We start from the raw sequence: 18,103 nt of genomic DNA, 5'->3' as shown, positions 1-18,103 counted from the left end.
GAAAACATATGTCCATACAAAAACTTGTACGTGAATACTCACAGCAGCATTACTCATAATAGCCAAAACATGGAAGCAAATGTCCATCAACTGATGAATGGATAATAACAAAGGACAAATGAAATGTGGCATACTCATGCAACAGAATAGTATTTGGCCATAAAAAGGAATGACGTAATGATACTTGCTACAACATGATGAAACTTGAAAGCATTGTGCTAAGTGAAAGAAACCAGTCACAAAGCCACACATTGTATAATCCCATTTACATGAATGTCCAGAATAGGCAAATCCATAGATGCAGAAGATAGATTAGTGATCGCCGGAGGCTAAGGGCCTTGTAATAAAACCCTTATATCTGTCTTAACAACCCTAAAAGCTTTCTGGAGGGTGCATATTTATGGGCGTTACATCCTCACCACTAATTCATGTCATTTCAGCCCAACATGGAATCATGACTAACAGATGAGTAAAACATTTGTGAACTGGATGGGGACAGGTAGTTGGAAGATGCAAGAAAGGGGTAATATAAGGACAGAGGAACTGGAATCATCAGTGGATTCATGAAATGGATCCCCTGGGAACCACAGGAACAAAACTTTATGGAGCTGAAACAAAATTAGGGAGAGAGAAGGGGCTGCAGGTTGCTATGAGAGCTGGACAGAGAAATGAGTGGAAGATGGAGAGAATACTCAAACACCTGCTCATCAAGCTTCCTCTCTGCAGAGTCCTCTGACTCTTCCCAGACAGCTCTTTTAAAAGTTATTCAGGTTAATGCTAGCTTCAGGATTACAGGAATATGTGGGCAAAAGAGAAGAGGTAACACGAGTCTGAACAAAGAGCAATTTATTTAGAAGATTTATATGTTGCCTTCAAAATTCAGTGAAGACAAACTGAATTCTGCTTCTTTATCTGATTAGGGCGGCACCCTGTACTTTGAAATGCACATCATGTTTCCGGTGGACAGACCACAAACGGAGATATGTCATGGCCATTAGCAAGCAAGCTGCTGCAAGCATGTGCTCGTTCTGTGTGTTCACTAGATCAAGCTCATCCAGAGAAGGATTGAACAGAGTGCCTTCTATGCACAGTTCTAGCAGAACAAATCTCGGAGCCTGCGTGTAGAATTAGGCTGGGCTGAGGTTTTCATCTAGCATTCAACAGCATCTTTGCCTCTTACAAGAACAGTTAAAAAGTTGGAGGTGGGGAGATGAGTGGCTAAGGGGCATTTATATTTCTGGAATCTTTTTTTATTTTCTGCACCGAAGAAATGATTAAACTTAGTACATCCTAATTTACTTGTTTGTGCTCACTAAGCGTTTATCCTGTACTCATGGCATGAAGGCAAATCAACCCTCCCACCAACACCCTCCCCTTCATTATCTTGTTTCACCAAAGGAGTTTCTCTCCTGCCAATGTGCCTATAACATGCAGGGGCTGCTCACAGGGTAGGGCAGGAGTCTATGTCCAAGCACATTTTCCTACACTCTCTATGTGACCAATACCTTTTTGATGTGTATTCTTCAGGGTTGAATTGCCTCTGCAATATGTACCCCTCCAAGCAAGTCATTCTGAGAGGTCATCATGAAAGGCTTCCATCCTATGTTTTATAGATCCACTGGGCTTTGATCCATCCAGGGTCTGGCACTTCCCCTTCAGAAACTAGATTCTTTTGCCAACTAGAACCTTAGCATCTCTTCTGATGCCAAACCACACTGAAGCCTGATCAATTAAAGAGCTCAGACAAGAGCTGCTGTTCACCGTTTCGGCCAGGACGCTGTCAGCCACGGTGAGTGAAAGGGGCTGTGACTAGTGGCAACGTTGATGACAATCTTTCATTAAAGGCCTTTTGAGGAAGAGGGAAAAAGTGCTTCTGGATCCTCTTTTCTTGATAATCATCTAGATCTACCTTGAAACTCAGCATTTGTCCAAACTATCAATTGAAATTCTTTCATTTCAGGAAAACCCTCTGATGAGGCTTTTTTGGTTCCATTTATTTCCAGATCTTCAAAATGAAAGTTGATCCAACACCATCAAGCAGAGCAAGCCCTGCCTGCTCCGGTGTGCTTGCTCTCACCTTGGCTCACTAAGACGACGTAAAACCTAAAACCTGTGGCGTTCAAGCCTGCATGCTCCATAAAGAAAGATGTTTCAGTGGGAGAGAAATTTCCTGGGTGAGCTTTCTTTCTCAATCCATATTTACTGAATTTCCATACAACTGGGTCTCCGGTCTGAGCATGAATTCACTGAGTTGCAGGAGCATCTGTACATGCTGATGTGTGTTGAGGGGAGAGGAAAAGGAAGAGAGGAGGGGGTTGCTGGTTGCTGGCAAATCTTGTAAACTGGAATCTTATTCTCAATTTGTCATCTTAACCTGAGCTAGAAATAGATCCCCATCCCTAATTCATCTAATTAATTAAATGAAGAAATCCCAGCACCAAGGCATAAACAGAATAATTGAATGAAACAGACTTTAAATAAATGAACAATAATTAGGCAAGACACGTTTGTAGGTTCTGGTTTGGATGGATGCAAGTCCGATGAGGTGGAAAAGCCACTTCCCGTTCTGCGTTTCTCAGACTATAATCTGGACCTCATTTTACAGATGACACAAGCCATCCTGGGGCTAAATTACAGTTCTCAGCAGACCTTTCCTGGAACCCCAGGAAAGGTATAAAGACCCACCCAATGTCCTCAATGTCCTAAAGCGTGTCAGAATCAGTCTGGATCTCCTTCAAACTATGAATGCTTGCGCCCTAAGAGGTTCTGGTCCTTGTGCTGGGAGAAGACAAGACTGTCCAGGTCATTACCATACATCCCTCTCATCCTGTTTCCGCTCAATCCAAAGTCAAGCCACTCTAAATTTGTGGGAGTCCATACTTTGTAACATTCTCGCGGCAATCTAGATGTGGTAGATGTGCTACTCTGCCTTTTATCATCCTTGGAGTATCCTGCCTCCAGTAAACTATGGAGCCGGAAGGATCTCAGACACCTTCCCCGTCCCTGCCCAGTCCACCAGCAGCAAAGGCGAGGTGTTGAGCGGATAAGACACTTCGTTCTACTCCTTGGCTGCTCTGTCCCGTGGAAACCACCAACCCAATCCTTCTTCAGTCCAGAAAGTCACCTCCTACTTATTACCTGGTCAGATTCATTTTCCAAACGATCTCCTCCAGGAAGAAGGGAAGAGTAACGGCACTCAATTCAATATTCCCGGGGGTAGGAGTCAGGACAACTGTGTCCAGTTAAACCCAGTAACTTTATTGTGACATTTTAGGGACAGTTCAGGGACTAGAGGATCAGGGAGATGAAAAGTTTGGGGAAAAATCCATAACTAGATGGGATGGAGTGTCCCAGGTTGAATTTTATAGATTCCATTAAAAACTATTTAAGGTCCCTATAAACTTATAAAATATGAAGAAATATTTGTTCCTTTCATTATTCTCAAGATACTGGACTCTCCCAGCTTCAGTTAAGCAAATGACATCCGCTGTGTATTTCTTCATGATTAACCTTCCTGAGATTTTTGGAGACTCAACGTCCTCCACCCATGTCAGTTTAGCTCTAACTCTCTCTAACATACAGACCAGTTAACACATCCAAGTATCATTTTTGGGAGACATACATGTGGGGGTTACTGAGTGAAAAGCATTTCTTATATATACAATGGAATACTATTCAGCCACGAGAAAGAAGGAAATCTTGCCATTTGCAACAACATGGATAGGCCTTGAGGGCATGGTGCCAAGGGAGATAAGTCAGATAGGGAAAGACAAATATTGTATATCTCATTTTTATGTGGAATCTGAAAAAGCCGAACTTGTAGAAACAGAGAGGAGAATGGTGGTTACCAGAGCCTGGGTGTGGGGAAGTGGGAAGATGTTGTTAAAGGTACAAACTTGCAATTAGAAGATGAATAAGTTCTGGAGATCTAATGCACAGCATAGTGATTATAGCCCACATTCCTGTGTTATATACTTCAAAGTTGCTAAGAGACTGGATCTTACACGTTCTCAAAACAAGAAAGACACGATGATGAAGTGACGTGATGGAGGTGTTGGCTAACGCTGTGATGGCGATCACATTGCAATATATAAACGCATCGAATCAACACGTTGTACCCCTTAAACTTACACAGTTATAGTTATAGGTCAGTAACATTGCAATAAAAAAGCATCTCTGAGCTACATGCCAAGCACATGTATCAGCTTTGATTACAACAAGCTGTCAGGTTAAAGCCCTCAACGTAGCAAAACTAGGATATAAATCAAATGTTAAGTCAATGAGCAAAGGATCAGGCACCATCATCTGATTTTGAGAGGGAGGCAGGTGCCCTGCTGTGCAGGGCCTTCCCACCCATATTAAGGATTTGGTTGTTTTTCCTAATGAAAGGGTTTAAGCAGGGGGACCCCAGGATCCGATTCGGCTTCAAGACTACTTCAGCTGCTGGACTGAGGCTGGAGTCAAGGTGGTAGAGAGTGGACAACAGGGACCAGTGGATGCAACTGTATGTGTTCTCAGGATAGGCAACAGTTGAATGTATGAAGTATATACATGCACACATAAATCTACCTGTCCACCTGTCTGCAATCTAACTATCCGCTTCTTAATCACAGACACATTATACATGCCATTATCTTCTACACTAAATGAAGCTCCAAAAGTACAGAGGGCCGGTTCAGCCCCTGCTGTAGCATTAGACTGGCACTCCTTTCACCCTTAGGCCTGAATTGTGTTTGGCCTGTTTGTTGGATGGCTTCCTTCTCTTGGGCTGTGTCCTGTTGGAGGAGGGAGAGCTCCCCAGCCTGTCCCAGGGCAGACTTCGCAGGAGCCAGGGCTAAGCTGATGAATGCAGAGGCAGGCTTGCAGCTGAAATGCCCAGTGGGCAACGCAGGAAGCGGCTGAGAAGGCACCCCCTTTCCTCCTCAGAGCATCAGCAGCCATGTTGCTTCCTCCCTGTCTGACCTTGGTTTATGGTTCTGTTTCTGGGGGCTCCTCAGCCCTGACATGGTCCTCCAGGCCCACAGGAGCCCTGGGATGCATCACGTGGAGAGGCCTGGTCTGGCTTTGTCTTCCCACTTAGAATGAAACGGAAAATCTACTCCCTCCTGAGTCGCGCAGACCAGCAGAGGAATGTGAGCACACGCAATGCACGAAATGTGATGGTAAAAATGCTGTTGCTCGTTTTCAATTCACAAGGACACCTGCTTCATAGAAAGGAGGCAATTTTCATTTTTCTGAGGAGGAGCTGCTCCCAAAGGTGAAAGGAGCCGGTGGCCTTGCTTTACCATCATCATCTTGAGAAATGGGCATTTTTCTGAATCCCCCTGCTCTGTGGGAAATGCTTTGAAGTGCTTGACCATGAACCCTGGTCTCTGGCCATCTCTCCAGGCCTGGGATCAGGCAGGAGCGGCCGCCTGTTGTGGCCTTGTGAGGCCATCCCTTGAACTTCATGCAGGTGCTCGTCGGGGCCTTCTTAGCCACGGACATCCCTACGTGATGGCTCGTCATGCTCGGAGCCCCAGAGCTCCTGCTTGGCTTGTTTCTTCTGGACTCTGGTGTTAGACTGTCTTTGACTTATGAAGTCTCTGTGCTCAACGTTGCCAAGATTCTGGAGGCAAAAGCTAAAATGTAAGGCTGAACCTGGAATGTGAGCCTCACACAGATGAATCACACGTGGCCTCGAGCAGCTCCCGGAAGCAGTGGACGCTAAGCCCCATTGTCTCGTAACCTTTGCTTTGAGGCGTAATGCTTACTAATGCTAATTTAATTTTGTGGGTATTTATTTAAGTTATATTTTAATACCTCAGAAGCCTACGCAGTGCGAGGAGGCAGCAGTTCTGAGAAGCAGTTTCACATGAGCTTCTAGACATGAGGGTACCAACGGGTGGTGCTCACCCCTCCTCCTCCAGGCCAGAGGTCCAAGTCTGCTGACATACCCTGGGGTGGCCAAGCGGGGCCTGGGTGGTCACCTCTGGCCATGAGTGGCCTTGTCCGGTTACCCCAGCGTGCTGCACAGATGTCTGCACTTGCTGTGTGTGGCCTGCCATGAAGACAGTCTGCCTACATGGCTCCAGGCTGCGCAGGGAAGTATGCTCAGTTCTCACAGATCTGGATCCCCCAGGGAGGACCTCTCTGAGCTGGACTTCTCACGGCTCCCAGCTTTCAGCTCCTGCTGGCATCTGCCTGGGCCCTTCCAGTAGAAAATTCCTTCCACAGCCGAGTGCTGAGGCAGATTGGTTCGCTGCTCTATGTTCTGTCTCCAAGAGCAGGTGTGCTCCGGGTTCTGGGGTCAACAAGCTCCAGCATGACTGCTTTTAGGATGCCTGAATTAGGAACGCCTCAGACGTTTCTAAAGGTATCCTGGGAATATAATTCTAATAACAGCAAGCTTGACTAGCCAGAACAGAGAGCATAGTCCATGGAAAAGGAAACATTCCTTTTCCTGGCTTCTTGCCATACCTGATAGGGAGCCGGATCAGCTGAACTGTCTCCAGCCCCACGGAGTGTCTCCCTGTCAGCGTCCCGAGGGTGAGCGCCAGGGTCTTATCCAGGCTGCATTTTACAAAGGATTGTTGCTCTGATTATTACCAGCCCCTCCCCCAAAGAGCCAATAAATGGAATATATTTTTCATGCTTTGTGTAAAGAATAATAGAATTTTGAAGCTGGAATGAATCTTATCTGAGTTCCTAAAGTGTCAGTACATTTTACAGGTCAAGCAACCGAGGCCCTGGGGGTAAGGGACTCGCCAGAGGCCGCCTGCTGTGTCTGCCGCCCCTCACGAGTGCCCCCCACAGGCAGCCCCCACACAAGCTCCATGCCACATCTCTCTGGAAGGGTCTGATTTCAAGCTTACATTTTGAATGCAGACAAAGGTGATGTTTCAGCGTTCCCTTCGTGCTTAAGCGTCTTTTCTTTTAGAGAGCTTTGGAGAAAGCGTACTAAAGGATTCTGGGTCTTTATCACACACTTCTCTCCAAGGGGGATAGAAATTAATTTGTAAATAGTAAATAGACTATGCTGCACGTGCCTTGGAGACAAACTAGTGGCTCTTCCTTCACCAACCTCCCCCTACTCCCACCATAACAAGAGCCACCATTTACCCACCCAGGACTGACTGCACAAGATACCCTGCAATTATTTGCAACCCTCTCAATAACCCTATCAGGTAGAAATTATTATTCCTATCTTGCAGATGAGGAAACTGAGGCTCCCAAAGGCTAAGTAACTTGCCCCAGTTCACACAGCTTGGTGAGTGCTGGAATCCTAGTTATCTGATTCCAAGGGTATACTCTTTCCACTTCAGGCTGGTGAAGACATCATTTTGCATCTCAGGGCGCTGTTAAAGTCATGCGACCCAGAGACGAGCCCCCCACCGCATCCCCCAGCCGCTCTGCTTTAAGCAGAGGACCTCTGTGGTGAGGCCAAACCCTCATCTACCTGCAGAACTCTCCTTCCGATTCCGGCAGCAGGAGGGAGGCCATGGGGTTCTTCATCAGGTCGGCCACCACGGGGTCCTTGGGCGTCACATAGAAGAAAGGAGTCCCAGTGCTGTTGTTCAAGGGGCCGTCGCTGATGGGCAGGCAGTTCCCAAATGGCAGTCCTGGGATCTGACAGACACCAAAAAAGGGTTTTTCAATGTACAGTTGTGGGCTGACCTGAGCTGGGAGCTTAGCTTGTGTCTCTGGCCAAGAAATACAGCCCCGGGGATGTGAGGAAGCACGGCACCACCAGGGTTTTCACAGGCAGGACACTGAGGCACCGAGGTTCCCAATGTGCCCAATTCACCCAGTGATGGCTCCAGAATTTCTAGAGAGGAGCTTAGCAGTGGCATTCTGTTCGGAAGGGATGGTTAGGAGATTATTCTTGAAGCTGCACTTACCTAGCAAACACACTCACCTTATTAAATGTGAAGTTGTTTGGGGGAGCGGCAATGAAATTCACGGAGGGGCGCTAAAACCGCTCCCACGAGCTGGCCCTGGGAGCCCACTGCTTCCACCGCCTCCCCGAAGGTTTTGGCAGATTTGGGGATAGACTTTAAGTCTTAACTTTAACATCTTACCTGACCTTTGGACTCCAGGAACATTCTATTACTGTTTCTTTTAGGGCCACACCACTTTTACTTATTAGTCACATTTTTTCTTGTAATCAACAATATTTCATTATAGAATGCAGGAACTTATGGGAAATTGGTTTTCTCACCCTTTTAGCTTAAAGGAAACCACAGAAAAATGCTACGCCAATTTTTGTTCACGATCATCTAGTCGATGGGTGAAATTCTCAGACACATCCACATATATTTCTTTGGTTTTCCCAAACCCTGCTGGGTCCAGCATCTCAATCTTCATGAGCTTTACCCTTTATAGAGTGTTCCTCGTCATTACTTAGCTCACAACTCAGAGGCTGTCTTTGTCTTTGAAGTGTTGCATGACAACGGTGTGTAGAATTGTGATAAGGGATGGCTTTAATCTTTCAAGAAAACACGATGTTAAGCAGTCCTCGAAAATGGTAATACAAGCCCATTCACAAGATTCTGTTTTCCAGCTTGTCCTAAGCTGCCTAGACTCATGCTTTGCACCCGGGGCAGGCATGTGGCAAATGCTCTCTGAATTTATTGAGTTTAGATTAAATGTCAATATTGGAAAAGGGCACTACTAACGAAGCTAAGAAAAGGGATGTCGAAAGTCAAAATATCTTTAGTACATTGGCATTAGACTTTTAACTGCTTGCAACAATCCGTGTTTTAAACCAAGATGATCTTCATATTTAAGCTTCATATCTTCTTAAGGTGTGTCTTAGGAGCATAATATATAACTGAAAACTATGTGGATGCTGTGAAAGAAGTTAAGATCATTGCCATAATTGGAATAAAGTTGTGATTTTGATCTCTTTTTTAAGCAACCAAGGACCTTCAAAACTACCTATTCCTAGTCAGCCACTTAATTTCATAGATGAGGAAAGCAAAGTGGAGAACCCAGTGACTGGGCCACAGTCTCAGAGCACGTGAGACCCAGAGCTGGGGCAGGAACCTGCCCCCTGGCCAAGGACCTATACATTCCATAAAATATTAATTTTTTTATATGAAATAAGTAGGAGTTCACATTATTGCCCTGTAATAAAATCCTTACATTGATCTTAACAGCCCCAAAAGCTTTCTGGAGGGTGTACTTATGGATGTGACATCCTCATCATTTATCTATGTCACTCTGGCTTAAGGTGGAATCGCGTCTAACAGACGAGTAAAACATGTGTGAACTGAACCATAAAGATTGCCACTGATAACAGCTCATTCCAGATTTTTGCACAATAAGCCTCCTTCCCAGAAAAGTTCTTGAGTTCCATTTTTTAAAATGTAAACTTCCACCAAAGCCCGGGGTAGCGTCTTTCTCCCAGTCCCGCTTGGGTTCGGTGTCAGCAGGTGACGGGAAAGTTCAGGTTACTGGCGGGTGCTGTGGGCTGGGAGGGGCTGTGCGCGCCTACTCAGTGATTCCAAAGGCTGCTCTGGCTGTTTCTGTCCAGGTCTCTGGTAAAGAGCTGGTTATTTGTACGTCTCTGACTGAGCATCTCAAGACTACGCTTCAGTCCCCATCCACCTGGCAGGAAGCCTGGTTGTCAGCCACTCTCCTCCCCCGCTCCGCGCCCCCGCCCACCACCACCACCACCACCACCACCACTTTCCCAGGCTAACCCAAGCATGGTGTGGTTCCATTATTTACACAGTGTCCACGGTCCAAACCAGCCCACTGGCACGTCTGTTAGACCTGAATTCGAGTACGTGAGCGGTCGCTAGCAACTCCCTGGCCCCTGGGCGCGCCGCCTGAGCGCCAGACCACTGCGAGGCATGCACCTGCCCCGCGCTGCGGCCGGGCGGCTTACCTTCTCGTGGGCGGACACGGTGGCCAGACAGCCCCAGGCGCTGGCGTGGGCCAGGAAGCGGGCGGTGCCCGGGCGCAGCCTCGGGCCGCTCTCGCGCGGGTAGGAGAACATCCCGGGCGGCGCGGGCGGCGGTCTGGCGCGGGCGGCGCCCGCCGGGGGCGGCAGGTGCGCGTCCTCCTTGTGCGCCGAGGCCGGGAAGCTCTGCTGCCAGATGCTGCCCGAGTCCTCCAGCAGCGCGGGCAGTGCCTCCTCGGTGGAGGCGCTGTCCAGCTCCTCGTCCACCTCATTGGTGACGGCCCAGGACACCGAGCTCACGATCACGTAGCCCGCGGCCGGGGACAGCAGGGCGCTGCAGCACAGCAGCCAGGAGAGGCGGGTCCCGGGCCGCGCCGGCCGCTCTCCGCGGCGCACGGTCATCTTGCAGGCGGCGCGTCCTGCCGCGGGGACCGCCAGCAGCGCGCCAGCGGCCTGCGAGGGCGGCAGCGCCCCCCTGCGGCGGATGCGGGCGCTGGCACGAGCTTCCGACCCCCGCAGGATGCCCGGTGGGGGAGGTCCCCCGCCCAGCTGGGGATGCCCGCGCCGCCGCGTGCCACGCCGAGAAGTCGAGGCTCCCGGAAGACCAGATTCCACTCCAACGCGGCACAGACTGCAGTCGCCGTGTGCAGAGTCCTCATCGCGTGCCAGGTCCGGGCGTGGGCTCGTTTCCTGCTGGATTGGCACAGGCTCTGCCGTCAGATGGTGGGCGTTCAAATCCTGGCTCAATACACTCCTCCACTCACCGAGCTGTGTGACCCTGCTGAGTCACTTAACCTTTCTGTGCCCCAGTTCCCTCATTAGAGAACGAAGAAAATAGTGTCATAGGGGTGAGGGAGGGGAGGATTAAATGAATTAATATTTGGAAAGGCTTAGAACAGTGCGTGGCAGGGAGAAAGCATTACATTTTGTTAAAAAGACAAAGGTAGGGATTTTTATCATCATCTTATAGAAGAGGAACTGAGTGAACAGTGAAGGTAAGATTAGCATCAAGTCCCTCTCATGCCAAAGCTCTGTAAGGACAATGATGGTCATATGCTTTGTTATGACAGGAGGGCACTGCCTCCAGTTCTTCTAAAAGCAAAATCAAGGTGTCTACACATAACCTAAAATAAAGGTCAGCGCCCAGAGAGAACGGGGCTGGGATGGAGTGGGCAGAGAATTCTGTGTCCCACGATTTAAAACATTCTCTTATTGATGGAAATTCGGGTTGTTTTCAGTAATAAAGTTTTATAGATATCAAAATAATTTAGAATTTTTCACACTTTTTAAACCTCTGCTTATGGTACCCATAACAGGCTCCCTAGGAGGCATTTTCTGCTATAGATTTTCTACCTAGCGTCTAACAACCCTCCTTCAAATTTGTTATGGATGAAAATAACTTGCACCAGCACTAGGATTTTTAAAGACATTTTGATAAATGTTACATTCTGCAGTAACTAGAGGATCCACTGTTTACCATTCAAGCCATTTTTCTTAAATTCTACTTAATCTCCTCAGTGCCCTCCAAGCTGGCTCCCGGTCCCACCCTGGTCACCTTTCAGGGTGCCCTCTTTCTGGCTTTGTCTACTGGAGCTCCCTGCAGCCTTCTGTGCAGCTGACCCCTCTCTCCTCCTTGGGGTCTCTTCTTACCTCTCTGGCTGCTCTTTCTCAGTCTCCTTCACAGATCCCCTACTCTGTCCACCGCTGCACATTGACATTCTAAGAGGACTTCTGTCTCTAGCCTTTTCTTCTCTGTACTCTGAGTGATCTCATCTACTCTGGTGGCTTCCGCCATCCTTTTATGCTGCTGACTTGACAACGAAAATTTCCTGCTTAGTGCTCTTGCTCACTTTCTCTCTCCCCATCCCTGGAATGATATGTCTTGCAGCCATGGAGATGCACATAACAAGTCATTAAAACATGGGCTCTGGATTCAAGTGAATCCAAACCCTGCTCTATCACCTACTAGCTGGGTCTGCAAAATGAAGACAGTGCGGTCTACCTCACCAGGTGGTTGTGATTACCACATGGGGTATCAGGTGTGAAGTACTTTCTGATGGGGGATGAATATCATCCACCCTTTATATTTGCACAGGAGAGATGGAATGTACAGTCTAATCCCTGGAAAGGGAAAATATGGAGGAATATTGCAGGCTTTTGACTATCCTCTTACTCCAGGCTCCTCATCTGGTGGATGAGTTTGGGAAGAGGAACTCAACATGCTGTCTCAGCCTCAGCAGGGTTATTCTTTGCTCTTTTGAATAGTCTGTCCACTCTTCTCTTCTGCCATGTCTGAGCTGGGCTGCCCCTGGAGCAGGTGTGTGGCTGCCCTGTTCTCTCTATGACTGAGGGAGTAAGTTTGCTGGCAGAACCTAATTGGAGTCCTAGTTGGTCAAAATTGTCCCGACTATCTTTTTCTCTATTAAGCTTTCTGATTCCTGTGTTTTATTTCCCAATTAGATCCAAAGTCAAAAGGGATTTAAGAGGGTGAACAAAAGTCACTCTCAAACTCCATCACGTAACACATGCCAGGACAGGGTAAATGCTCAGAAAATGGTAGTCACTGGGATCTGCCTTCTGGCCATTTGCCCCTGAATATCTAACAGGTGTTTCACACTCAGCTTTCGGGAGACAATTCTCTGTGGATTTCTTGTGTTCCAACAGGGTCCAGGCCTGCTTAATACTCTTGACAAGCTAGAGGTGGTGTATCCTTCTGGAGAGAGTTAGAGGCCTATTTCCCCAGAGACATCTCAGGTGGTAAAGATAAAGCCCTTCCTTCCTCTCCCCAGAGACACTTGCTTACTCTTCAGGGTGATAAACCTAAAGACTGCTTCCCCACCTTTCCAGAAGATTTGCTTCCATTGCGGGGTGTCACCAGCAGCCCTGACAAAAGCTGAGTCTCATAATTTCAGAGTGCCTCTCCACCGACAGGTGCACATACGGGTGGCATCTGACCTTCATTGTATCATCCTGTGAAGACTGGGATGTGGGGAAGCGATGTAAGATATTGCTCTGGCTGTTGTCTTTTTCTTTGAGTAATAAATGGGCCATTTCTCTGACCCAGGAATCTTGAATTCTTCTGTAAGTACAGACAGACAGACACATGCACACACAGATGCACTCGTGGCAGGCTAATGTTTAGTTTGCACATAAGGGAAACTCTCAGCCCCTTCAGTTTTGGACTTGACATCAACATGTTCTCCTTCCAAAGTCACTGCTCCCCCTGGGTTACACCTCAGTGTACGGCCTCAGTGTCTGTTGTGGACACCGTCACTCAAAGCAGAAACCTAGGTGTCACCTTGTGTTTGAAACAGACATAATCTTGCCTAATCTTTCACCATGACCTGAGTATTTTATCTCTTTAATATTTTAAATCTCTTAACATCTGTTCACTTCTTTCCTTGCTTTCTCTCACTAACTTGGCTCAATCCCTCATAATGTCTCATTGGATTTCTCATCATTCCCTTGCTATAAATCCTTCAATGGCTTCTCATTGCCAACAGGATAAAGTCCAAGATCCTTAACCCAACATACAGGTCCTTTGTAACCTGGCCCCTGCTTTTCTCTCTCTTTCCGTCTCTCGCCACTGGCCCTCCCTCGCAGACTCTGCCGCAGTGATGCTGGCCTCTTCGTGGTCCACAGACGGTGAGCATCCACGGCCGCCGGACGGGCTCTGCAATGAACATTTTGCTGTATTTGTATTGCCCCTCTCTATCTATGTATCTATCTCTCTATCTGTTCATCAATCTCCATGATAATCATTTTAACACATTTTAACTGAGAGAGTTGACATATGCAGAAAATGCATAAAACATATATGTACAATTTAAAGAATCGCTAAACAGAAAACCCATGTTAACATGGTACAGCTCACTGGAAGTGCTCTATATGCCTCTCATCACCGTCCCCGCCTCCTCCCCCAGAGATAATTACTATCCTGACATTTGTGAGAGACATTTCTTTGCTTTTCTTTATAGTTTTACCTCCTATGTATGCATCCCTAACTATTATAGATTAGTTTTATCTATTTGAACTTTATATCAGTGAAATGACACTTTACATATTTTTTGTGTCTTTCTACTTTCAGTCAAAATTACGTTTGTGAGAATCATCCTCGCTTTGTTGTTTGTGAATACTGTGTATCTACGGCTGTATGTATTCCATTGTGTGGCTGAGTGACTAATTTTTCCACTGTTCTATTGTCAGTGGGTGTTTTAATAGGTTTTATTATTCAGATATGGTGAGGCCAACAGATCAGGAGATGACTGCCATTGAAAAGGTAATTTATTCTCTTTGTACGTAGATCCCAAGAGAGGGAGCACATGTCATGTCACCGGAGGCCTCATGAGGGAGCACAGGGTCAGCTGGGATGCAGACGGAGAGGGGGCGCTACGGGCAAGCGCCTTTATCACGGTTTCTGCGGGAAGGAATAGGAGAGGAGGGCTGAGCAGGCTCAGGGTTGGCTAGTTTGAATAATATCAGGGCTTTGGGACACAGGGCTGTCCCTGGCTGTCTGGTACCTGGGCCTGGGGTGATTAGGGCAGGTGGATAGTGGCCTGGAGTGTGAGAACCATAAAGGAGGCAGTGGGAGTGGTGTGGGCTCTGGGTTGTTAGGTTTGTATTTCAGAAGTGCATCCGCAGGAGGACTCCTGGGAGCACTCCTCCTGAGGATGGGCAGTGACGAGGAGGCCACGGTGGGAAGACTCGAGCATGCTACCAGGTTGTCCAGAAGGAGGCGTGTGCGGCATGCGCACGCAGGGCAGATGTTACAGCATCACGTTACAGAAGCTAGAAACATTAACATACAGTGGACGCCTGGGTTTCGAGGTTCTTGCCGGTACAAACAACCCTGCTATGAACATTGTTGTATTCTGGTGTGTTGCATCTTTTATGCCCTATCTCACTTCCTCTCAGCCCGTCTGTTTTCTCCAGTTGTTGCTGACTACACGTGGGTGTGGACTGATGGCAGGTCACCTCAGCTGTCCTGCGTAGCCCTCACTTTCTGCCACAAGACCTCTTGGCCAATTGCTGTGTGGACATCTTTTGGGTTCCACTCAAGCCATCTGAAAACTAGGAGTGCAGAACATTCATACCCACTGGGACAGCTTTGACCAGTGGGGACAGGAGCCAGAGGATAAATGCTCCTCACTTCCAAGTCACAAGCAGACAATTCTGAAGATGACTCTACGCAGTTCCTCAGTGAGTGTCCAACAGGATTGAGCCTCGGGTGTTCACACTGGTAACCGACTCATGATGCACCCTTAGAATGGCTTTCCTTCCTCCATGTTCCAATCATTCTAGGCCCCCACTCCTGTTCTTTAGGACTATATCCCAGAGTAAACCACCTGTGTGCAAGTCCTTGTCTCAGGCTCCACTCTCTGGAGGCACCTAAGCTAAGGCACTGGCACACACACCCAAGAGTTCCTCTAGAGTCCTGTATACCTTGTAGTGGAGTTGCTGGTTCTAGAATATGACAATGCTTAATTTTATTACATAAGGTCAAACTGGTAACCAAAATGATTGTACCAATTTATATTGCTGCTATCAGCATATGAGAGTTCCGATTGCTCCACATTCTCGTCAACACACAGATTGTTGTTGGGTTTTCTGTTTTTTATTTTCCCCCCCTAATGTGGTGGATGAGTAATGTTATCTCATTTTCATTTTAATGACTAATGTGATTGATCGTCTTTTCATACATTTATTGGCCAGTGGGATATTCCCTTTTGTGAAATGCCTAATAATGTCTTTTGCCGACTTATATTGAGTTGTCTGTGTTTTTTTGTGTTGATTTGTAAGAATTAATTTTATTATCTATATTCCAGTCTTTTGGTGTTCTCATGTGTTCACAAGTTGTCTTCGGCTTGTTGTGATGGTTAATTTTATGTGTCAGTTTGACTGGGCTAAGGGGTACCCTGATAGCCGGTAAAACATTATTTCTGGTTGTGTCTGTGAGGGTGTTTCTGGAAGAGATTAGCATTTGAATCAGACTGAGTAAAGAAGATCACCCTCATCAATGCAGGTGGGCATCATCCAACCCTTGAGGGCCTGAATAGAGCAAAAAGGCAGAGGAGGGACGAATTTTCTCTCTGCCTGAGCTGGGATGTCCATCTTCTCCTGCCTTCTGACATCAGCACTCCTGGTCTCAGACCTTCGGGCTGGACTGAAGCTTACACCATTGCTACCCCTGGTTCTCAGGCCTTCAAGTTTGGTCTAAACTACACCACTGGCTTTCCTGGACCTGTAACTTGCGGATGGCAGATTGCGGGACTTCTCAGCCTCCGTAATCACGTGAGCTAATCCCTTGTAATAGATCTGTTTCTGTATTTCTATGTGTATCCTATTGGTTCTGTTTCTCTGGAGAACCCCGACTGATTCACTTGTCTGTTTTACTCTCTTAATAGGGTCTTAAGTTTAATATAATCCAATTTATCAGACTTTTCATTTAAGTTAGTTTTTTGGGGGTCTTGTTAAGATTTTCTAAAAGATTATCTTATAGTTTTACCTTTCATATTTAGGTCTTCAACATACATTGAATTAATTTTGTTGTACCGTATGAGGTAGAGATCCAATTTCACTTCTTCCCCATGAAGATACTCAATTGTGGCAGCACCGTTTATTGAAAAGTTCATCTTTTCCCCACGGCTCTGCAGTGTCACTTCTTTCATATGTCAAATGTCATATATGTTTGGTTCTGTTTCTGTTCGTTTCTGCTCTCTCTATCATGTTCCATTAGTCTACCTATCTCATCACTAACACTATATCATCTTAGTTACAAAGGCTTTATAGCAAGTCTTTATATCCGCTAGGCCATGCCCTGCCCGCGTGAATTCTACTTCTTGAGTCTTTGCATTTCAACACTTTAAAAAAGAACCTGTTGCATGGAATATAAATGTAAAATATAAATATGAAATGTTGCCTCATTTATTTAGATATTCTTCAGTGTTTCTCAATATGTATACTTTTCTCATAGAATTCTTTAATGTATTTTGTTAATTTCCAAGCACCTCAGATTTTTTGATATCATTATAAATGGCACCTTCTAAAATTCCATGTTATAAAAGATTGTTGCTGATATATAAAAATATAAATGACTTTTCAATAGGCAACTTTACCAAAGAATAATTTGCACACCATAAAATCCACCAGTTTTAAGTTCATTGTTTGATATGCTTTGACAAAATGTGCAGTTGTGTAATCACCTCCGTAGTCAAACCATAGAATATTTTTATCATCCCAAAAAGTTCTCGCAGGTCCCTTTGCAGCCTATCCCATTCACCACCCCTTGGCCTCAGTCGGCTTCATTTCACTATAGTTTTGCCTTTTTCAGATTAGTTCCCTGTGTCTGGCTTCTTTTACTTAGCATACTATTGAGATCGATCCATGTTGTTCCGTGTATCACTAGTGTTTCCCCTTTTTATTGGTGAATAATATTCCCTTGTGTGGATATACCACATTTGTCTATTTATTCATCAGTTGATGGATATTTGGATTGTCTCCCCTTTTTTGTGGCTATTATGAATAAAGCAGCTAATAATATTCACATACAAGTCTTTGTGGGGACGCGTTTTCATTTATCTTGGGTAAATACTAAAGAGTAGGATTGCTGGGTTGTAGGATAACTATATGTTTCTCATTGTAATGAATCGTCAAGCTTTTTTTCCAAAGTGGATATACCATTTTATATGCCCACTGACACTATACGACGGTTCCTGTTGCTCCAAATCCTTGTCAACACTTGGTATTTTGTGGCTTTTAAATTTTAGCCATTCTAGTGGGTGTGTAGTGATATTTCACTGTAGTTTTAATTTACATTTCCCTAATGTCTATTAAGTTGAACAGCTTTTCACATACTGACTTTTTGTATATCTTCTTTGGTGAAGTGTCAGTTTAAATATTTGCTCATTTAAAAATCTGGCTGTACGTCTTATCATTGAGTTGTGAGAGTTATTTTATATATTCTCCATACCAGTCCTTTATCAGGTATATATTTTGCAAATATTTTCTCCCAGTCTGTGGCTTTTATTTTCATTTTCTTAACAGTGTCCTTTGAAGAGCAAACATTAAAAATTTTGATGATATTTAAATTATCAATTTCTTTCTTTTGTGGTTTGTGCTTTCTGTATCTTTTCTAAGAAATCTTTGCCTGATCTAAGCTCATGAAAAATATTTTTGATGTTTTATTCTAGAAGTTTCAAGGTTTTATCTCTTACG

The 18,103-nt window shown here is 45.8% G+C and overlaps 1 protein-coding gene across 1 annotated transcript in view; it reads right to left on the bottom strand.

Annotated features, from left to right (window-relative positions):
- CREG2 (cellular repressor of E1A stimulated genes 2) overlaps window positions 1-10,592 on the bottom strand; it is a 40,555-nt gene extending 29,963 nt beyond the window's left edge. Inside the window, exons 1-2 of the mRNA XM_014854062.3 lie at window positions 9,875-10,592; window positions 7,439-7,608 (exon numbers count right to left, since the gene is read on the bottom strand). Coding sequence (XP_014709548.3) covers window positions 7,439-7,608; window positions 9,875-10,291 — 587 coding nt within the window. The 5' untranslated portion in view covers window positions 10,292-10,592. The remainder of the gene's footprint in view (window positions 1-7,438; window positions 7,609-9,874) is intronic.
- Between the last annotated feature and the right edge of the window lie 7,511 nt (window positions 10,593-18,103).

This window comes from Equus asinus, chromosome 6 (assembly GCF_041296235.1).
Source record: "Equus asinus isolate D_3611 breed Donkey chromosome 6, EquAss-T2T_v2, whole genome shotgun sequence".
NCBI classification, from domain to species: Eukaryota; Metazoa; Chordata; class Mammalia; order Perissodactyla; family Equidae; genus Equus; species Equus asinus.
The sequence above is the reverse complement of the archived record's forward strand: the minus strand, read 5'-3'. Positions and strand labels throughout refer to the sequence as shown.